At 38.5% G+C, this 16986-nt stretch overlaps 2 protein-coding genes across 4 annotated transcripts; both read left to right on the top strand.

Moving 5' to 3' along the window:
- Positions 1–2523: 2523 nt before the first annotated feature.
- LOC131336605 (reticulon-like protein B13) lies at positions 2524–6402 on the top strand. The gene is made up of 4 exons (XM_058372514.1): positions 2524–2647; positions 2962–3181; positions 4534–4748; positions 6051–6402. Exons 1-4 carry the CDS (start codon positions 2614–2616, stop codon positions 6239–6241), a joined length of 660 nt encoding a protein of 219 aa, XP_058228497.1. The 5' UTR covers positions 2524–2613; the 3' UTR covers positions 6242–6402.
- A 2092-nt stretch (positions 6403–8494) lies between these two features.
- Positions 8495–16529, top strand: LOC131336604 (probable disease resistance protein At5g66900). Of its 3 annotated transcripts, none has more exons than XR_009202887.1 (6): positions 8495–9409; positions 11598–11998; positions 12557–12915; positions 13655–13866; positions 13964–14904; positions 15501–15638. XR_009202887.1 is itself a non-coding variant. In XM_058372513.1 (5 exons), exons 1-5 carry the CDS (start codon positions 8752–8754, stop codon positions 14797–14799), a joined length of 2466 nt encoding a protein of 821 aa, XP_058228496.1. In that variant the 5' UTR covers positions 8495–8751; the 3' UTR covers positions 14800–16529. The 3 variants fall into 3 exon arrangements, 1 of the variants encoding a protein (XP_058228496.1); XR_009202888.1 differs by having other exon boundaries at positions 13964–14967; positions 15501–15632; XM_058372513.1 differs by having other exon boundaries at positions 13964–16529.
- Positions 16530–16986: the final 457 nt, after the last annotated feature.

The raw sequence follows: 16986 nt of genomic DNA, 5'->3' as shown, positions 1-16986 counted from the left end.
AATATTTTACATGAAAAATATTTTATATTATAAAACATTGTACATCGAAACAAAACGAAGCCTAAGAAAAAAAATAGTTCTGAGAATCGTGGACGGAAATAGTATTCCCTTTGGTTTTTTGACAAGTAAACCAAACATGACCGTTTTTAAAAAATGCGCTAATCATGTTTAGCGTTAAAACCTTGCCCGTTACTTTCTCCCGCCACCCCGCAAAATTATCCCGTGTGGCCGTTTCCACTAATCAACAAGTTATGGACCACAATTATTTAATTTTGTCCTTAATCAAATGTTTTTCACGTTTGTTAGTTTTGCGCCAAACTTTTATGTATTATGAGTTCCGTTTCGACGAGAGGAATCGAAAAAGTTTCGCGCAAAATTAACAAATATGAATTTTTTTGATAAATAAAAAATCAAAAGTTGTAAATCATAACTAGGACCGGCCCCGACGTTTAGATTGCCCAAACCCGACTCCAAACTTGGTTGTCTGCTTACTATTATTATGAAGTTATAAGAAATAAAAATACATACAAGTCAAAAAAACAAAATCAACGTTACATTGTGCTTCTAGTTTGAATTACATCGAAAAATTCAAATTAAAATATAACCTTGATTATAGTGTTTTATGATTAACACGATCCGATTCAAAGTAAACACATTCTCATTGCATGCAAAAATTGGCACTTAAGTACATTAGTGACAAAAAAAAATTGTTATCAGAAGATGTCATTAAAATAAAGTGACAATTTTCATAAATGTATCTCTTACTCTCTTGTTAGCTTTAGTGAAGAGAGAGAGAGAGAGGGGATAGTGGGAACAAGTATTAAACCTATGACCTTCCTTGTGGGATCTTAAATGCATGTTGTTGACCAACAAACTAGCTACACCCTTTGAGCTATATATTTGTTAAAATATAAACATATACATTAACATGAATATATTTTTTAGTTGCCCTAGCTCGGGGTTGCTCAAGCCCACGGTCTTGTGGACCCCAGACTGATCCTGATCATAACTTATTGATCAGTGAAAATGCCTCCAATCAAAGCAAAATGTATGTCCCTGGAGCATCACATGGGCCCACCTCGGTGGTGGTGTCACTACTATTTCGTTGGATTTCGTTTTAACACGTCATTAGCTGTCATTTTCCCTTCCTTTTTCTTTTGACAAATTGGATTTCGTTGGATACTTGGATAGCACGAGTTTTGGGGCATAACGTTGATAGCTGCATGGCTATTACAGGAAAGTATTTTTTAGCCAATTTCTGAGACGTGCTTGGGCTTCATAGGAGGTTGGTTTTGTTTGCCCAGTTGAAAATGGATGAGCCTCCTTTGCCAAACCCAAGCCCATCACGAGCTGAGTACGTACCTTGCTGGAATGCTCAAAATATGGTGGACTTTTTGTCGGAATTGCCTTATTTTTAGACACCCTACACTGCCTTCCCAATCGGGGGAAAAAAAAATTACAATAAAAATCCCGTTTCATTTGGATCAACCGCACGATTAATTATTGTGTTATAGGAATAAAGCATGTAACAAAATTGTTCATTGCATTCTAGATATATATCCGTTACAACTGTCCGCACATATTCTTTCTCGGTGTTTGCTTAGATCGTTTCGCTTTGTTTCCGTCTACAGTGGTCGCCTTTTTTCGTGTCTCCTTTCTTTATATTTTATGGTGTTTGGTTAGTATCAACATCATTTTTATAGTAGGGATCTGACCGTTTTCGATTTCAAAGGGAGATATACTCGAATCAAATTACGAGACCTCTCAGTTTGCTACTCAAGTTCTTTCTAATTAGTGTCATGGTGAAAGCACAATTGGGGCATACAACAAAGAGGTTAAAAACAAAACCGGATTTTATGTCATGGTGAAATTAAGCAGAATCGGGTGTTATGTCCACCTCAGCAAAAAAGAAAGCGTACAAGAGTCCCTTCTCTCTTCCTGCCATGGTCTAAGGCTCTAACTCCCGATTCATCATGAGTTACCTTCATCTCTCGACGTTGGTGGAAGTATCTTGATTTTTCATAGCTTCTGATTCGATGGAGGCTACTGTTCTTGCGCTTGTAATTTCCAATTTCTGTTTTTGGTAATTAAAATAATGTTTTTATCCTTGTTACTTTTTTTAACGTGAAATTACCTAATCTTTTTTTTGACGTTTAAAGGTGTCCAGTTCAGTCTGTGCACACCTCAATTAATTTTCTTCTCGATCCGGTAAAAAACAAGCCATACCGTGTTAAAATAAAGAAATTCACAAAAAAATTACTTTTTTGCGACTTGATTTGAATAATCGAATCCTGATGATCGTGTATGGGGATCAAATCCACCAAACAGGACAAACCTGGCAACCATGAATTTTATCCTGAAGACATTTGCGAGTACGAGATGAGTAAGATACAAATATGGACAGTGCCAGCTAGGAGAAAGAGGGCCTGCATGGCTTCCACGTTTCCGCCCTTCCCTTTCCACGTGTGAAGCCAAAATCACTTCAATTCCCAAACTCAAATTAACCTCACCGAATCAGCTGCCATTACAAAGCACACTAGCTCAATAAACTGACCACCAATCTCTCTGTCCTCACTTCTATTTCCTACCATCTTATTAGTATTCGTTTTCAGTATGTCTAAAGAATCCCAGTCTTCTCAGCCGGAAGGTATGTTCTTTTTACTTTTCTTTTCTTTTTTTCAATTTTTTATCGGCAAAATCAGTACTGTCTCAATAGTTATATTAGCACCTTCAATAGTTATATTAGCACCTTAAAAGAATAGTTGAACTCCGACTTTTTCTATCCTGAGGGACTGAGTGCTCTTGATGCCGTTGGGCCAAAAAAGTCTTCGATCTCATGAATCTATAGTCAATTTGGAGCTCATGAACCTATCTATAGCTAATTTGTAGCAATGACTCACTGGTCTCTGTGACCGAATCACCTCTTCTCTTTTCTAACCCATGTCGTGTTAGTTGTCACAGGTGTGGTTGTGAGAGATGCTGATGACTGCAATATAGTGAGAGATGTGGTGCTGTGGAGGAGGAAGAAGCTGATGAGTACAAGTGTTCTTTTGGTGGCAACCGCGATATGGGTATTGCTGGATGTCTATGAGTTCAACTTTCTCACTCTGATCTCTTGGGCGGGGATGGTGGTCGTTACTTCGGCATTCTTGTGGGGCAACATTCTTAGGCTCTTGAACAAGTAAAACTCCTTTCCCTAATTCGCACTACATAAACGTACCAATCCATATATGTGTGCATAGAATTTCTTCGTTTTTCGAACGAAAAAAGGGAATCGATGGTTGGTTGTGTACATAATGGTATGATTGTGATTGTGTCGAATGTTTGAAATAGTGTAGCTATCGCAATGGTTTTTAAATCCTCCGACACCGTCGCATTGTGCGCGGTAGCCGGTATCTGCTCGATCAATCCTCTCTCTGGAGTGAGGAAATAGAGCAGTTACTAATCCGAATTTGAATTATCATGGATTTCATTGCAATCATATTTAAGACCTTGGATGGAATATTGTATTATAGGTCCCTATATTGGACTTCTTTGCATTAGTGCTAAAATAGTTATTGGGTGTTTGCAAAAAGTTATTTTTACAGATTTTCAGATTCTAGCTTCTAAAAAACAGTTTAAAATGTTTTCCAAAGAAAATCTACATAACTGATTTTTAGAATATGTGAGAACCTGGAAAAGGAATTAGAAATTTTCAAAATTCAAAAGTGAGATTGGGTAGCTTTTGGGATTTTTGCAACTTAGAAGAATAAAATTTGCATAATCTCACAAGTGCAACCGGCCAATAGGTTTCTCAATATCTACTAAAATCCGGAATCTAAAATCTGCAGCAGAATTGAAGTTAAAAATCTAAAATCTGTATCTACAGCTATCGCAAACACACCCTTACCGTGAGAAATAAATTCGCTCAAACAATAGTTAATCATGATTTGGATTAATGTTATTTTGAATCGAGAAGCTCTGGAAATGGCATTTTGTGGTCGCTGAAAATGATGCAAAATTGTCGAAGTTCAAATAGTAATGCCAACAGTGGGAGCAATACTATATGGCTGGTTGAGTTTTTAGTTGCATTTGCCTCCAGCAGGAATGGGCAATCCGTTAGTTTCACGTACGCGATAATGCACTCTTCTGGTGCACAATTCATCACCACATGAAGGATATCTAGTTATAGAAACCAAGCATTTTGGAGAGTATTTAGACATTTTGTGTACAGGATTGTTTCAGTTACAAGTTAGCTTTTTTTTATTTTTCCTAGGTTTGTCGCTAAAAAGACAAGAAACCAGTTTTAATAAAAAATAATACTCCAATTGTACTAATAGAAATTAAGGGGCCGGTCTTTGCCTTGCTTTAATCGGGTCAAGCGACAAAGATTCGTCCCAAGAAAATTCGTTATCATGCATTTTAGACATTCCAAATGACGCTAATCTAATATTTAATGCCCTCTTTCAGTGGTAAAATAGCAAAGACACTAAAATACGTACGCCAGCTAGCTCCGGCTCTAAGAACCATGTTAATCGATGAGTTTGATTTCAGAGAACCACCGGACTTGTCAGGGCTAGAAATTTCAGAACAGAGAGTAGTGGAGATGGCCCGTAAATTCAAGTCAGGGATTGAAGAAGGAATTATCCGGTGGATGCTTAGGGTGGCTGTAGAGGGCGATTGTTTTACCTTTGCTGGAACAATAGCTGCTTTGTGGGTTGTTTCCGAATTGGGAAGTCACTTTGATCTACTCACACTTCTCTGCACAGGTCAATGTCTCTCTCCCTTCCTCTGTAGATTTAATTACCATGCACTTTTTTGTCAAGTTTCAAATCGAATGGTGAATAAATTTGTTGCAATTGTGATTCGTGGATTAATCACATTTTAATACTATGTCTTGTTTCTATATATGTGCATATAACGTACAAATAGTGTGTAATAGAAGAATATATCAACTTAAATAAGTGAAGTGTTTATAGGTGTTGAGTCGCGTACGTGTTCGTGTCATGTACTCCATATATATCAGGTTCGTTTTAGGATTCTCCCATGCAACCTTACCCGACGACCCATTTATTTTTCGTGCTTATTCGCGTCATGTCATTTTGGTCCGTGTCCGGTCCATCTCGACCATGTCGTGTTGCCGTGTCATGGCCAAAAAAGAGTTGTATCTATAGTAAAAGTATCAAGTATATGGAAACATTGTTATAGTTTGTGGTCTCCAAAAAGTTAAATTTCATCAAACTTTCTTTTTTTTTTTGAACAGCAAAAAGAATTTCATCAAACTAATCCTTGATAGATATGAAGTTTGTAATAAAAATGTTTATAACGGTGTATTTTTATGTCATGAGTGATTCTTATTTTGTAACTTGTACTCTAATAGAACTCCTCTCTTACTATTAAGTTGACTAAAAGGGGGGTGGTGCGGATCAAAAAAAAGAAAAAGAAGAGGGGTGGTCACTGGTCACATTAACTTCGTAGATGAGGCAAAAGACTATATTAGCCCTAAAGTAGTTTTTACATGAATTCTTATTTAGTTGGAAGAAGTTACGTATGCCTTCAAGTTTACTCCTGCAACCCCTTATTCGGGGAAAAAAAATCAACAGCACAATTTCTATTAATAATATTGGGGTTTGACCCTAACTCGACCTGTTTATCCGTGTTATAATGTCGTTTCATATTATTAGTATTAGTGACGGGAAAAGGCCATGCAACTGTTAACCTTTTAACTTCGTGTTTTCCTCAACAAAATAAAGTCAATACAATTATAGTTGATTTCTCTCCTTCTTTCTTCACTAAAAAGGTGCAACTGAAATTGTTTTATGCATTATGCAACCAAGATAGAAACAAAATTGAATCCTAGACAAATGTGCAAAATCAAATCGTAGTCAATCGTGCAGAATCACATGAATGTAGCGTTTGATGTGAACACAAATTGAAGGGTAAGATCCTTCATTTAAATCTAACCCCGAATTGGTTGGAACTCATAGTGGATTGAACAATCAAATTGCAAATCGCACAGGCGAGTAAGTATATATGATACCATGTTCTTGTGGATGTGTGCGTGCGTGCAGGAATTGTGTTGGGTATGACCGTGCCTCCAATCTACGTGAAGTACGAGGACAAGATCAAGGGGTTTGGGGAACGATTAAGGATGCAGGTCAAAAAGTACTATGAGATGGTTGATCAAAAGGTATTGAGCAAAATTAGGAATAAGGTCGCGGGAGAGAGGAAGGCGGAGGTTAGGATGAAGAAGATTGAGTAACTATCGTTTCTTCATAACTAGAATTGCGTTTCTGTATAAATCTCTCTTTTCGCTTTGGTGTAATCTTTGTAGCGCTTAAAATGTGTTGTAAGCTTTGTTTTTATCAGTTTGTTATTGTTATCAAGTTGGTGAGTATGATACCATTTCTATCAAGTTGGTAATTTGGAAATTGAAATGACGTGGCTTCTCTGCAGTTCAACTGCAAAGAGTCTATGCAGTTGCATCGCAACCGTTTATTTTTGCATTTAACGGTTCAGATTTTACAAGCCAAATTCAATTGAAACATGGTTCAGCAACATAGAGAGGAAAAACATGATTTTGGGGTGCCTGCATCAATTTTTGGAGTGCCAATATCATTTTCCAGCAATTACTCTCAAATAACTTACTCTCCTAGTTCTTCCCATCGCCCAGCAGGCCCTACGGTAAGGCCCAAGAGGTCATTGCTAAGGGCCCCAATAATTATTAAATATAGGAAAAATGATTGTTATTGACGTGTTTTGATAATTAATATTCGTCAAAGACATGCTGAAAATATTTGTTAATGCTCCTGAGCCGTCATTTCGCATAAATGACAGTTAAGTAGAGATAGCCAACAGTATAATGCTTTGTTTTCTCACTTTAGGTTTGAGTTTAAGTCTTGACAGCTTCCTTTTTACGGTTTACATGCAAATCAAATTTATTTTACCACGCATTTGTAAGGATTGACATAAATAATAATATTCATATAAAATCATTAGCTCCAATTTTCTACCCCCAATAATACAAGATAATACTTGTGGTGGTATTTTTGTTTAAAGAGATAATTTAGAATGGGTGCCGTTAAATACAACTGCGAATTTGCTTCATGTAGTCAGTTCATAAAAGGAAATTTTTGGATTCTTTCTTATGAATTGGCTACATATAATAAATTCGCAGTTGCAAATAGCCTGGCTCCTTAGAATATCAAGGGAGAATGTTCTTTGTTATGTTTTTATATAGTTCTAATTACAGTTTGACTCATATATTTTAGGTAATAATATTTTTACCCCGCGCGTATTCAAAACATATTCGAGTGTATCCGAAATATATTCGGACGCCAAAAAATAATTTCAGAAACAAGATACTCTAAAAAGCGTATCGGACACGTATCCAAGCATATCCATATTCGATACGTGTAAAATACGTGATAGGGAGACAAAAATAAAGTATCTGTACTTCATGGAGCATACAAGTCAAGCTCAGCATTTCAAAACTCGACTCGGCTAAAAAAGCTCTGCTCGTTTTATTAACGAGCTGGACACACAATTTGTTTAAACATGCTCGAGTTCGAATTTGGGCTCGAGTTTCAGGCTAGTTTTTGCACACATAAATTTTGGGTCTAAGAGCAAGTTTATCAGATAATGTAAAATGACTATTTTAGCTATTTTACCTAAGGAGAACAGAAAAAACAGGCTGTAGTAAAAGAGGTAAAAAAGGAGCTAAAATAGCTTTCAAAAATTGGTTAGGTATTAATAGAGAACCACTGTTCATCTGGTCATCAAGAATCCAATTTTGTGTGATTATTTAATTCTCTCTCTCTCTCTCTCCCTTTCCCTTTCTCCCTCTCTCTCATATTATAATAATAGAATAAAAGAAAAGGTTGAAGAAATATGTATTTTAATAGAGAATAGGTTAACAGAAATGCTGCTTGTACAGCAGGTTTTACACAGATAGCGCGTACAGCGCGCGTTTGGGCCCGTCTCAGGTCCAAAAAAGATAATTGGAGCCGCTCATTTTGTTCAATATATTTTTCTTAAGGTCCCTGTAAAAAATCAGCTTCATCCGAAAACGATAAGAGCATTTGCGAAGGGTCCAAAATCGCTTTAGAATTCTTTTACAGGGATTTTGGACGCTTCGCAAATGCCCTTATCATTTTCGGATGAAGCTGATTTTTTACAAGGACCTTAAGAAAAATATATTAAACAAAATGAGCGGCTCCGATTATCTTTGTTGGACCCGAGATGGGCCCAAACGCGCGCTGTATGCGTTGTCTGTGTAAAATTTGCTGTACCAGTAGCAAGGTCCATAGGTTAAATAGATAGTGTTGGTGTAATATTAAAAAAAATATGAGTAGACAAAATAAAAAATATATACTATTCACAAGTTTTTTTAACTAAGTATTGATAAACTTGTTCAAAACGAATTTGACGACGGTCCTGCAGCCAGTAGACTTGGTAGTCTTCTGTTGTCTTCTTCCTCACCAACGAAAATGTCTAGTCAATGCACGCGGGAACGGCGAAGTTTCAGCTGATCAAGCTCTCGCTCCAAAACCCCAACACCCACCAATTCAAAATTCCTCCACTATAATAAAAATCGGAATCCAATTCCTTTCACTCTTGAAAACATATCTGCAAAAGTTCCTTTCATACTTATCCTTTTCTCCTCTACTCCAATTATTAAATTCCTCCGAAAACTCCCGAGCAATTTCCTCACTACCGCACTCCTTCACTTCAAAATCTCCGTTCCCCAAACCCCACTACCGCAAGCCATCAATGGCGGCTGCGTTCGTCGGAGGAGCTCTTCTCGGAGCCGTATTCGGCGAGCTACTGAAAGCCGTCGAGGAAGTAACCATCAAAACCGTAGAATTCAAACCCCTCTTGAACCGACTCAAATCGACCCTGAACCAAATCACCCCAATAATCGAGGACATCGAGAAGCTGAACCGGGTCCTCGACCGACCGAACATCGAGACCGAGATGTTCACCGACAAGTTGAAGGAAGGCAAACGCCTCGTGCTAAAGTGCGCCGGGGTGCGCTGGTGGAACCTCTACGCGAAACCCTTGCACGCCAAGAGGCTGATCGCGTTCGATAATTCGCTCGTGAGGTTCTTTCAGATCGACGTGACGGCACAGATTTCGAGGGATAGTAAGAAGATTCTGGAAACGGTGAATAGGATTGACGGGAAGGTGGAAAGGATCGGGACGATGGTTGGGACGACGGTCGGGGGAGGGGTTTGTGATAATAATCGGTTTGTTGGGTGCTGTTTGGTGCCGAGGGTTAGGGGGTTTGTGGTGGGGCTTGAGGAGCCGGTTAGGGAAGTGAAGGTGATGGTGGTGAGTGGTGGTGAGCAGGTGGTGATGGTTTCGGCGCCGGGAGGGTGTGGGAAGACTACGTTGGCGAAGATGGTGTGTCATGATGAAGAAATTAGAGGTACGTTCTGTTGTTGTTTTTGCTGATTGGTGAATGTGGTGTGTTGGTAAATATGTTTACGAAATCATTAACATTAGAATGCTGATAAAATTAGTCCTCAGAACCAGGAAAACGATGATAACAAATTAGTGATCAAGGCGAGTGGGACAGTTTGTACTTCAGACAGATCCGTCCCCACTATGGTGCTTGCAGTTTGCATGGACATCTATGTCCCAGCACTACTTGATTGAACGCCCCTTGGGTCTGTCGAATCTTCTAGTGTTTTTTAGTCTCTCAAAATAAATGACTCTGACTAAATGAATCTATGGACAAAAACAACTTTCCAAATCCCCTAAGAAAGAATAAGAGAACTTATATTTATAGACCAACTTGTGACTAAGAATGGTCACTAGGGAAAGGGACATCTTTGTTCATAAAAAACGCATCCGTCCATAGTGAACAGGTGCCCTTGAAAAGACACAACTCCAAAAAGAGACAATTTACGTTCACTTAAAAGAAAATATTAAATCCTCAAATATTTTCCAACATAGTGGTGCTATTTGTGGAGGACGGACACTCCTAGTTGCCGTGGGGGACACCCCACGTGGCGTGTCCAATAAATATAATTATTTTTAAGCGGGGATACACTGGCGACGCTTCAGAGACACCCCTATCTCAACTTGAACACGGATGAAAAATGACAGGGATGGGTTATAATTTTGGAAGATTATTTCGGAGTTACGATATCTTGAAAATGTAAGGGGGAAAGTAGGAATAAATTTATTTTTGAGCAAATAGAACCGTCGCTTGACTGAAATCTGAAACAATAAGAATTGTAAAAATACTTTTAGATATGGCTGATTTCGGATGTAATTTTCATATGAATAACAACTAAATATCTATCCTAATATATGTACTTGCATTTTTTTCCTTGTTGCCCACCTAGTCTGTCTCCGCGTTTATTCATAATTACTATGTTCCGTGTCCGTGTCCACATCCATGCTTATTAGGTGGTGCTAATTTGAATCAGACTATGAGATTGCTTGTTAAATTTGTCAATAAGACTTGAGATATCAGCTCTTTAAGATTGTCTAGCATTTGATTGTGTTAATCAACAGCCCGTATAGCTATGAAGCACCGACACCTCTAGAGGTCGAGGTATCGCAGTGTCGGACACGGGAACACCGCGGGGACACGTACGGGACACGCCACGTGGTGTGTCCCATAATTTAATTTGAATTTTTCACGGGGACACCGCGGGGACACGGCTGGGGACACCGATGGGGACACGGCAGGGGCCAAACTGCAATTTTAAAAAAAAAATTGGGGGCCAAACTGTAATTTTTGAAAAAATTGGGGGTTAAACTGTAATTTTTTTAAAAAAATTGGGGCCAAATTATAATATTTTTAAAATTTTTGGGTGCCAAACTATAATCATTTATTTATTTATATATATAAATAAATAAATAAATATACACGTGGCGTGTCCCCCGCCGTGTCCGTGTCGCCATTTTTTTAGAATTCCCGTGTCCCGGTGTCGGTTTCGGTGTCCGTGTCCGTGTCGGTGCATCATAGCCGTATAGTGAGCAATGCGGAGATAGATGACAAAAACTAGAAAAAGGAATTTTCCCTCATGTGTGGAGTAGAAATGATGTGAGAGTTGGCAAGAGATTGAGAGAAGGAGAAGTTTCTTATTTAACCAGTTTGTTTCTGCCAAAAGAAAGGTGAGAATTGGTGAGAAATTCATGTTCGATTGGTTGGGTATTTGTACTGAGATTACACATCAAAATCAAATGAAGAAAACAAAAGTTAACCGCATCCCTATCTCTTAGAATACAAATGAAGAAAACTAATAATTACTATTTCTGAAAGTCATTAGAAGTATAGAATAAGAGAAAGGGGGAGAGAGTAGAGTAAGGTGAGCAATGAATTGGATACTTGCTGCGTGTATCAAGAGGGATTAACAACAATACGTATACACACATATGTGTGTGTGTGTTCTCCTTATCAAGCTCAGTCCTTAACAAACTGTGTAACCAACTCTAATCACCCATGCTGATGAGGATAACTAACCAACAAACAGATGAATGTCTTCTAGCTCTTTTATCACTTAGTTTTGCATTTTAGCCTATTGAATGTTTTTGAATTAGTAATGAACGTTTATATCGTGTTCCTTTGCACTTTATTTGACCGGACCGTGTTCGGACAGGGATGTTCAAGGATAACATCTTCTTTGTCACTGCTCCAAAGGTACCCAGCCTCAAGGTCGTAATTGAGACCCTATTTGAGCATAGGGGTTTTCGGGTGCCTGAGTTCCAGACGGATGAAGAAGCAATCTACCAATTAGAACGCACGCTGAAGCAGTTTGGACCTAATCCTCTATTGTTGGTCTTGGATGATGTATGGTCTGGGTGGGAATCACTTATTGAGGATTTGACAACTCAAATCCCAGAAATTAAGATTTTGGTCACATCCCGATTTGTTTTTCGAAGATTCGAGTCTACTTATAGACTGGAACTGCTAAGCGATAAAGATGCCATGGCTCTTTTCCGTCATTCAGCATTTCCACAGGATGGAAGATCTTCTGTACCTGATGATCTTGTGCATAAGGTAACATGTTTACACACTCCTGTATATATAAATATTAGCATGATTTTTATTTGTCTCAACGGAACTTAACAAAGCCTTCTCTAAAATACTCGTGGTCGGCTACCAGAGTCTTGTTTTGCTTTTCTGCTTGATCAAAGCTCATGATGTCAACTAAACGACTTTACATTCTATGCATTCATGTCATCGTGCTCTATTAGCCCATGCATTTATGTCATCATGCTCCATTACTTAAAACGATGTCTTCCTTCATATGCATTTATGCTTGCCTGTGTTACAATTATTTCACCAATAGTCGTCCAAAAATTAATCTTGAAATATTAAACTGCATTCTCTGAATTTTGAAATGGTGACTTGCTGAACTGTGTTATACCTAATACTGAGAGTCAATTCATCTATGTGTGATGGTTAAACTTTCTTACCAAGTCTACACCCTACAACTGCACATTTTAAATGCATTTTGCATGATTCAAAAATGGAGCTCTGTTGACATATCTAGAAATATTTTGCTTTGCTGAGGTTTAGACTTGACTGATTGAATATAGTGGCACCTGATTGCAGATAGTGAGAGACTGTGGTGGATTCCCACTAGCCCTTGAAGTGGTTGGCCGATCCCTCCGTGGCCAACCTAAGGAGATCTGGAAGCGAACGCTGAAGCAGTGGTCTGAAGGAAAATCTATTTTTTCTTCAGATTCTAACAAAGAAATTTTAATCCGTCTCCTAAGCAGCGTAAATTCATTGGATGAAATGTACAAGGAGTGTTACCTGGACCTGGCTTCATTTCCTGAAGATCAAAGGATCCCTGCCACAGCACTTATAGATATGTGGGTGGGACTGTATAACCTAGATGAAGATGGTGAGGCCATTGCCATTCTCCAAGAACTGTCCATGCGGAGTTTGATTGGCGAAGTCTTTACGAGGTATTCGTGGTTCTTGATCTCTAAACTGACCAATTCTTTGTCAACAAGGCTTGTCTCATATGTAATCTTATGCATTTGCTTAGAAGATGCATACTAGATAGATGTTTATTTGATAAAGCAGATGTCACACTGGTTGAGGGAAAGAGGAGTGAAAATCATTGAGATGACTTACAACGGGAAGATTATGAAAATGACTACTATGATCCAAGAAACTAGTATTCTTACGCAAGGCGAGAGGGATTGCAAATCAATTGTGAAATTGTAAATCTTCGTAGCGTGAAAAGAATATATAACCATTTTTTAATTTAAGGTCTGTACATATTCAGCTATCAAGGGAAAGATAGGGGGGGTTTCCAGCAGTCCCCGAGGGGTTGGGGTTTTGTCGATTGTTATCGCCATTCCTTGTGTTGCATTTTATAGTTCATACATGTCTAATACCATGTTATAATATTCTATAGTTCACCAAAATCTCCAACAGCCAACATATCAGCTGTTTGGTGGATTTGGTCAAATTGCATAGAGGAGGTTGAAATCCAAAGAAAAGTGAATGGTATGGTGTAATTGGGAAGTTTGAACTATTCAAGCTACTGTTCATGTTGCTCTGTTTGGTGGATGCCTGTAGGCATTATATTGTTGTTTCTTCCATTGCAATGTATTAGTCAATGGCATTAGATATTTACTATTCTTAGGGAAATGAACTGATTGCGCCAAGATCAACTAATTTTGTTCTCACTCACAGGAAAGATGCAAGTGAGATCAGTGGCTATTATAATGAGCATTTTGCGACCCAGCATGATCTACTTAGAGAGCTAGCTATCCATCAGTGTAGCCAAGAGCTCGTAGAGAAGAGGAAAAGATTGATAATTGAAATAGAAGGCAATGATTTCCCCTGGTGGTGGATTGAGCAAGGGCAGCATTCCATTTGTCCCCGCCTCGTGTCTATATCAACAGGTTTACTTGTGTATTGGAAATTACACGTAATCTGCAGCGTTAGCTGTTTGCTTCTCCGTTTTCTGAAATTCCCTATTTGCATAACATTTAATTACAGATGAAAGGTTCTCCTCAAACTGGCATGACATGCATCTACCGGAGGCTGAAGTTCTAGTGCTGAACATCAAGACAAGGAACTACACTTTGCCCCAGTTCATGGAGAAAATGGACCAACTGAAGGTTTTAATTATCACCAACTACGGTTTTTCCTCTTCTGAGATACAGAACATTCCTCTGCTTCGTTATTTATCCAGCCTGAAGAGAATCAGATTTGAGCATGTTTTCATCTCTTCCATCAGTGATTCCATACTAAAACTGAGAAACTTGCAGAAGATATCCTTTATCATGTGCGAAATTTCTGAGGCTTTTCGCAAATGTACCATCCAGATCCCAGATATGTTGCCATATCTTTCCGAGATTGTTATTGACTACTGTAACGATTTAGTTGAATTTCCAGCTTGTCTCTGTGAAATCCGATCTCTTAAGGAGCTCAGCATCACTAACTGCCATGAGCTAGTTACAATTGCTGAAGAATTTGAGAAGTTAGAAAATTTAAAAGTGCTAAGGCTTCATGCCTGTACAAAACTGTTAGAGCTGCCAGAGACGATTGGAAGCCTTGAGAAACTGGACTTCCTTGATATTTCTGACTGTATAGGCATGAGTAAATTGCCTGGACAAATGGGTGATTTATGTGGTCTAAGAAAGATCCACATGACTGGTTGTTGGGGATTGTCTGAGTTGCCGTTGTCTGTGAAGGGTCTTGAGAAATTGAAGAGTGTCACGTGTGATGAAGAAACTGCCTGTCTGTGGCAGGATTTTGAGGATTATCTTGACGATTTGGAGATACATGTGCATAAAGAAGATGTCAACTTAGATTGGCTGCATGATAATTAGGCCTTGAGAAATCATAGTTTGGGAAAATGGTGGACATCCCTTTGTTATGCTTTTTGACTATGAAGCATAGATATGGATACGGGATACAGATACGACACCATATGGGTACGGTGATACGGCAAAACTCAAAAAATAGGATATGGATACGTTGGGCATACATCTGTCTAGGTTATTTATTTTTATAATTAGTAGTCCTCTTCTACGCGTAAATAGACAAAAATATATGTAGATGTACTGTATACATTTATTCGTCATTGGTTCAGTATATATATGCATGTAATAGGTAAAATATAGTAAAAAGGAGTTAAATACAAGGTATGATGTTTATACTATATGTAGTGACAATCGAGATATGTCTTGTCTTTTTCGGTGTTACTGTGTGACTGCATTTTTTAGAGAGAGAGAGAGAGAGAGAGAGAGAGAGAGAGAGAGAGATCCTGCGAAGAGTTTTATATGCATATATTATATTTACAGTTTGCCCCTTTAAAAGAATTTCATTTAACCCTCGTTGTATTCCAAAAGTATCCCCAAGTATCCGCGCGTATAAAAATATGTTTTCGTAATTAGAAATATTTAAATAAATATATGATACTTATTTGGCATATCCAATAGGGGCATATTGGTACCCGATACGCGTATGCGACTAGTTTTGGAGTATCGGTGCTTCATTGCTATTTGATCATCGCTATCCTTTTTCGCAGGATTGGATGAGGTTTGTTCCCTCTAACTGTTCTTCGGGTCATATGCGTCCGACAGAGAGACGGGGCTGTCACTATTAGAGGCAACAAAAATCTGCAATTTCGTTTGTTCTCCTTCCGTCTGCTTCGTGTATGACAACTTCGGTGTTGAAGGTACAATCTTCAATGCTCGTCCTGGCCACAATCTTCCCATGGAATCACAGCCCCCTGGATACATTTCAAAGCAGGATCTCTGGCGGTAAGCACAATAAACTGATTATGCTCCTCCAATGTTGTCTAAGGGTCGTGTTTTGCACCAAAGAGGGACGTGGCCTCAAATTTCCGGAGTATCATGTCATGAAGATCCCCATCTTCTTTTCAAATGGAGTTTTGAATATGTTGGAAAAAGAAGATGGTAGAATGCTTCAATGCACATTTCAAAAAGTTGCTTTCCTCGGAGACTATTTGCCTCAATGAATTCTCACGAATTCGGGATACATTGGAAACCCAACACACCTCTAAGATATAATGAATTTCAGAATTCAATCTAATCTGTGACTGCAGTTGCACACACAATATCAAACCCGAATTACCCAATAGTTTTCCACAATGCCAAGAAGCAGGATGTTTGTTTTTGCAGAAAACAAACTCTAGGAACAAGAGCAAAGTCTTCCAACAGATTGCTTCATTGAAATTGATATTGCATCTTCTCCATCTTGTACTGCTTTTCTCTCCGTATCAAACATGTTCATACGCAAGCCTCTTTATGTGGCTTCCCCTCCCCTTGGTTCCGGATCCTTTGCCAGCCCCTTGCTTTGCTATAGCTGTCTAAGCAAGATGCCATGTCGGCATGACCTATTTAATAATCAACCATTCTTCTTGCACTGGAATGTCTGATTAGTGGGGTGTTCAAACCCTTGATAAACTACCTTGCGCCTTGCTTCGAATAAATATAAAGAATTCACTGTTTTCTTGGCACTTTTTTTTGTTCAAATTAATTGTTTATTAACTCCATCACTCAAATAAAAGGGGATAGACATATAGAGTACAAAATCTCTCTCTCTCTCTCTCTCTCTCTCTCTCTCTCTCTCTCTCTCTGTTCGATTATGCTTTGGGACGGGAGGATTCGAACCTCTTGAGATCAAAGTCACCATTGTAATGTTATTTGCTCGGGTTATTTATAACTCTTGAATGTTCGGAAATGACTTTCATTCTCAAAAGAGAAAAAGATGGATTTCGGATAGTAGCCAATGAAGTTAGGGTTTATCCAATGAAGTTATTTGCTGGTTTGGAGGTGTAGAAGATGTTCTACTGGGATATCTATTGGGAAGAGTTGTATGATGTTTGTAAGCCCCGTCAGAGCCAAGTTTTTTATGGGGAGGTTGCACTGTTTGATGGGTGTCTACTTGTATATTGTACATCAAAATATTAAAATATATACGTATTCAAGTGAAAGTCCGTTTTTGTCCGGGTCTTTTATTTTCTATAAAACAACTAATAAAGGCTCAAT

The sequence above is a fragment of the Rhododendron vialii genome, chromosome 8a (assembly GCF_030253575.1).
Source record: "Rhododendron vialii isolate Sample 1 chromosome 8a, ASM3025357v1".
NCBI lineage: Eukaryota > Viridiplantae > Streptophyta > Magnoliopsida > Ericales > Ericaceae > Rhododendron > Rhododendron vialii.
This window is presented reverse-complemented; position numbering and strand designations above follow the sequence as displayed.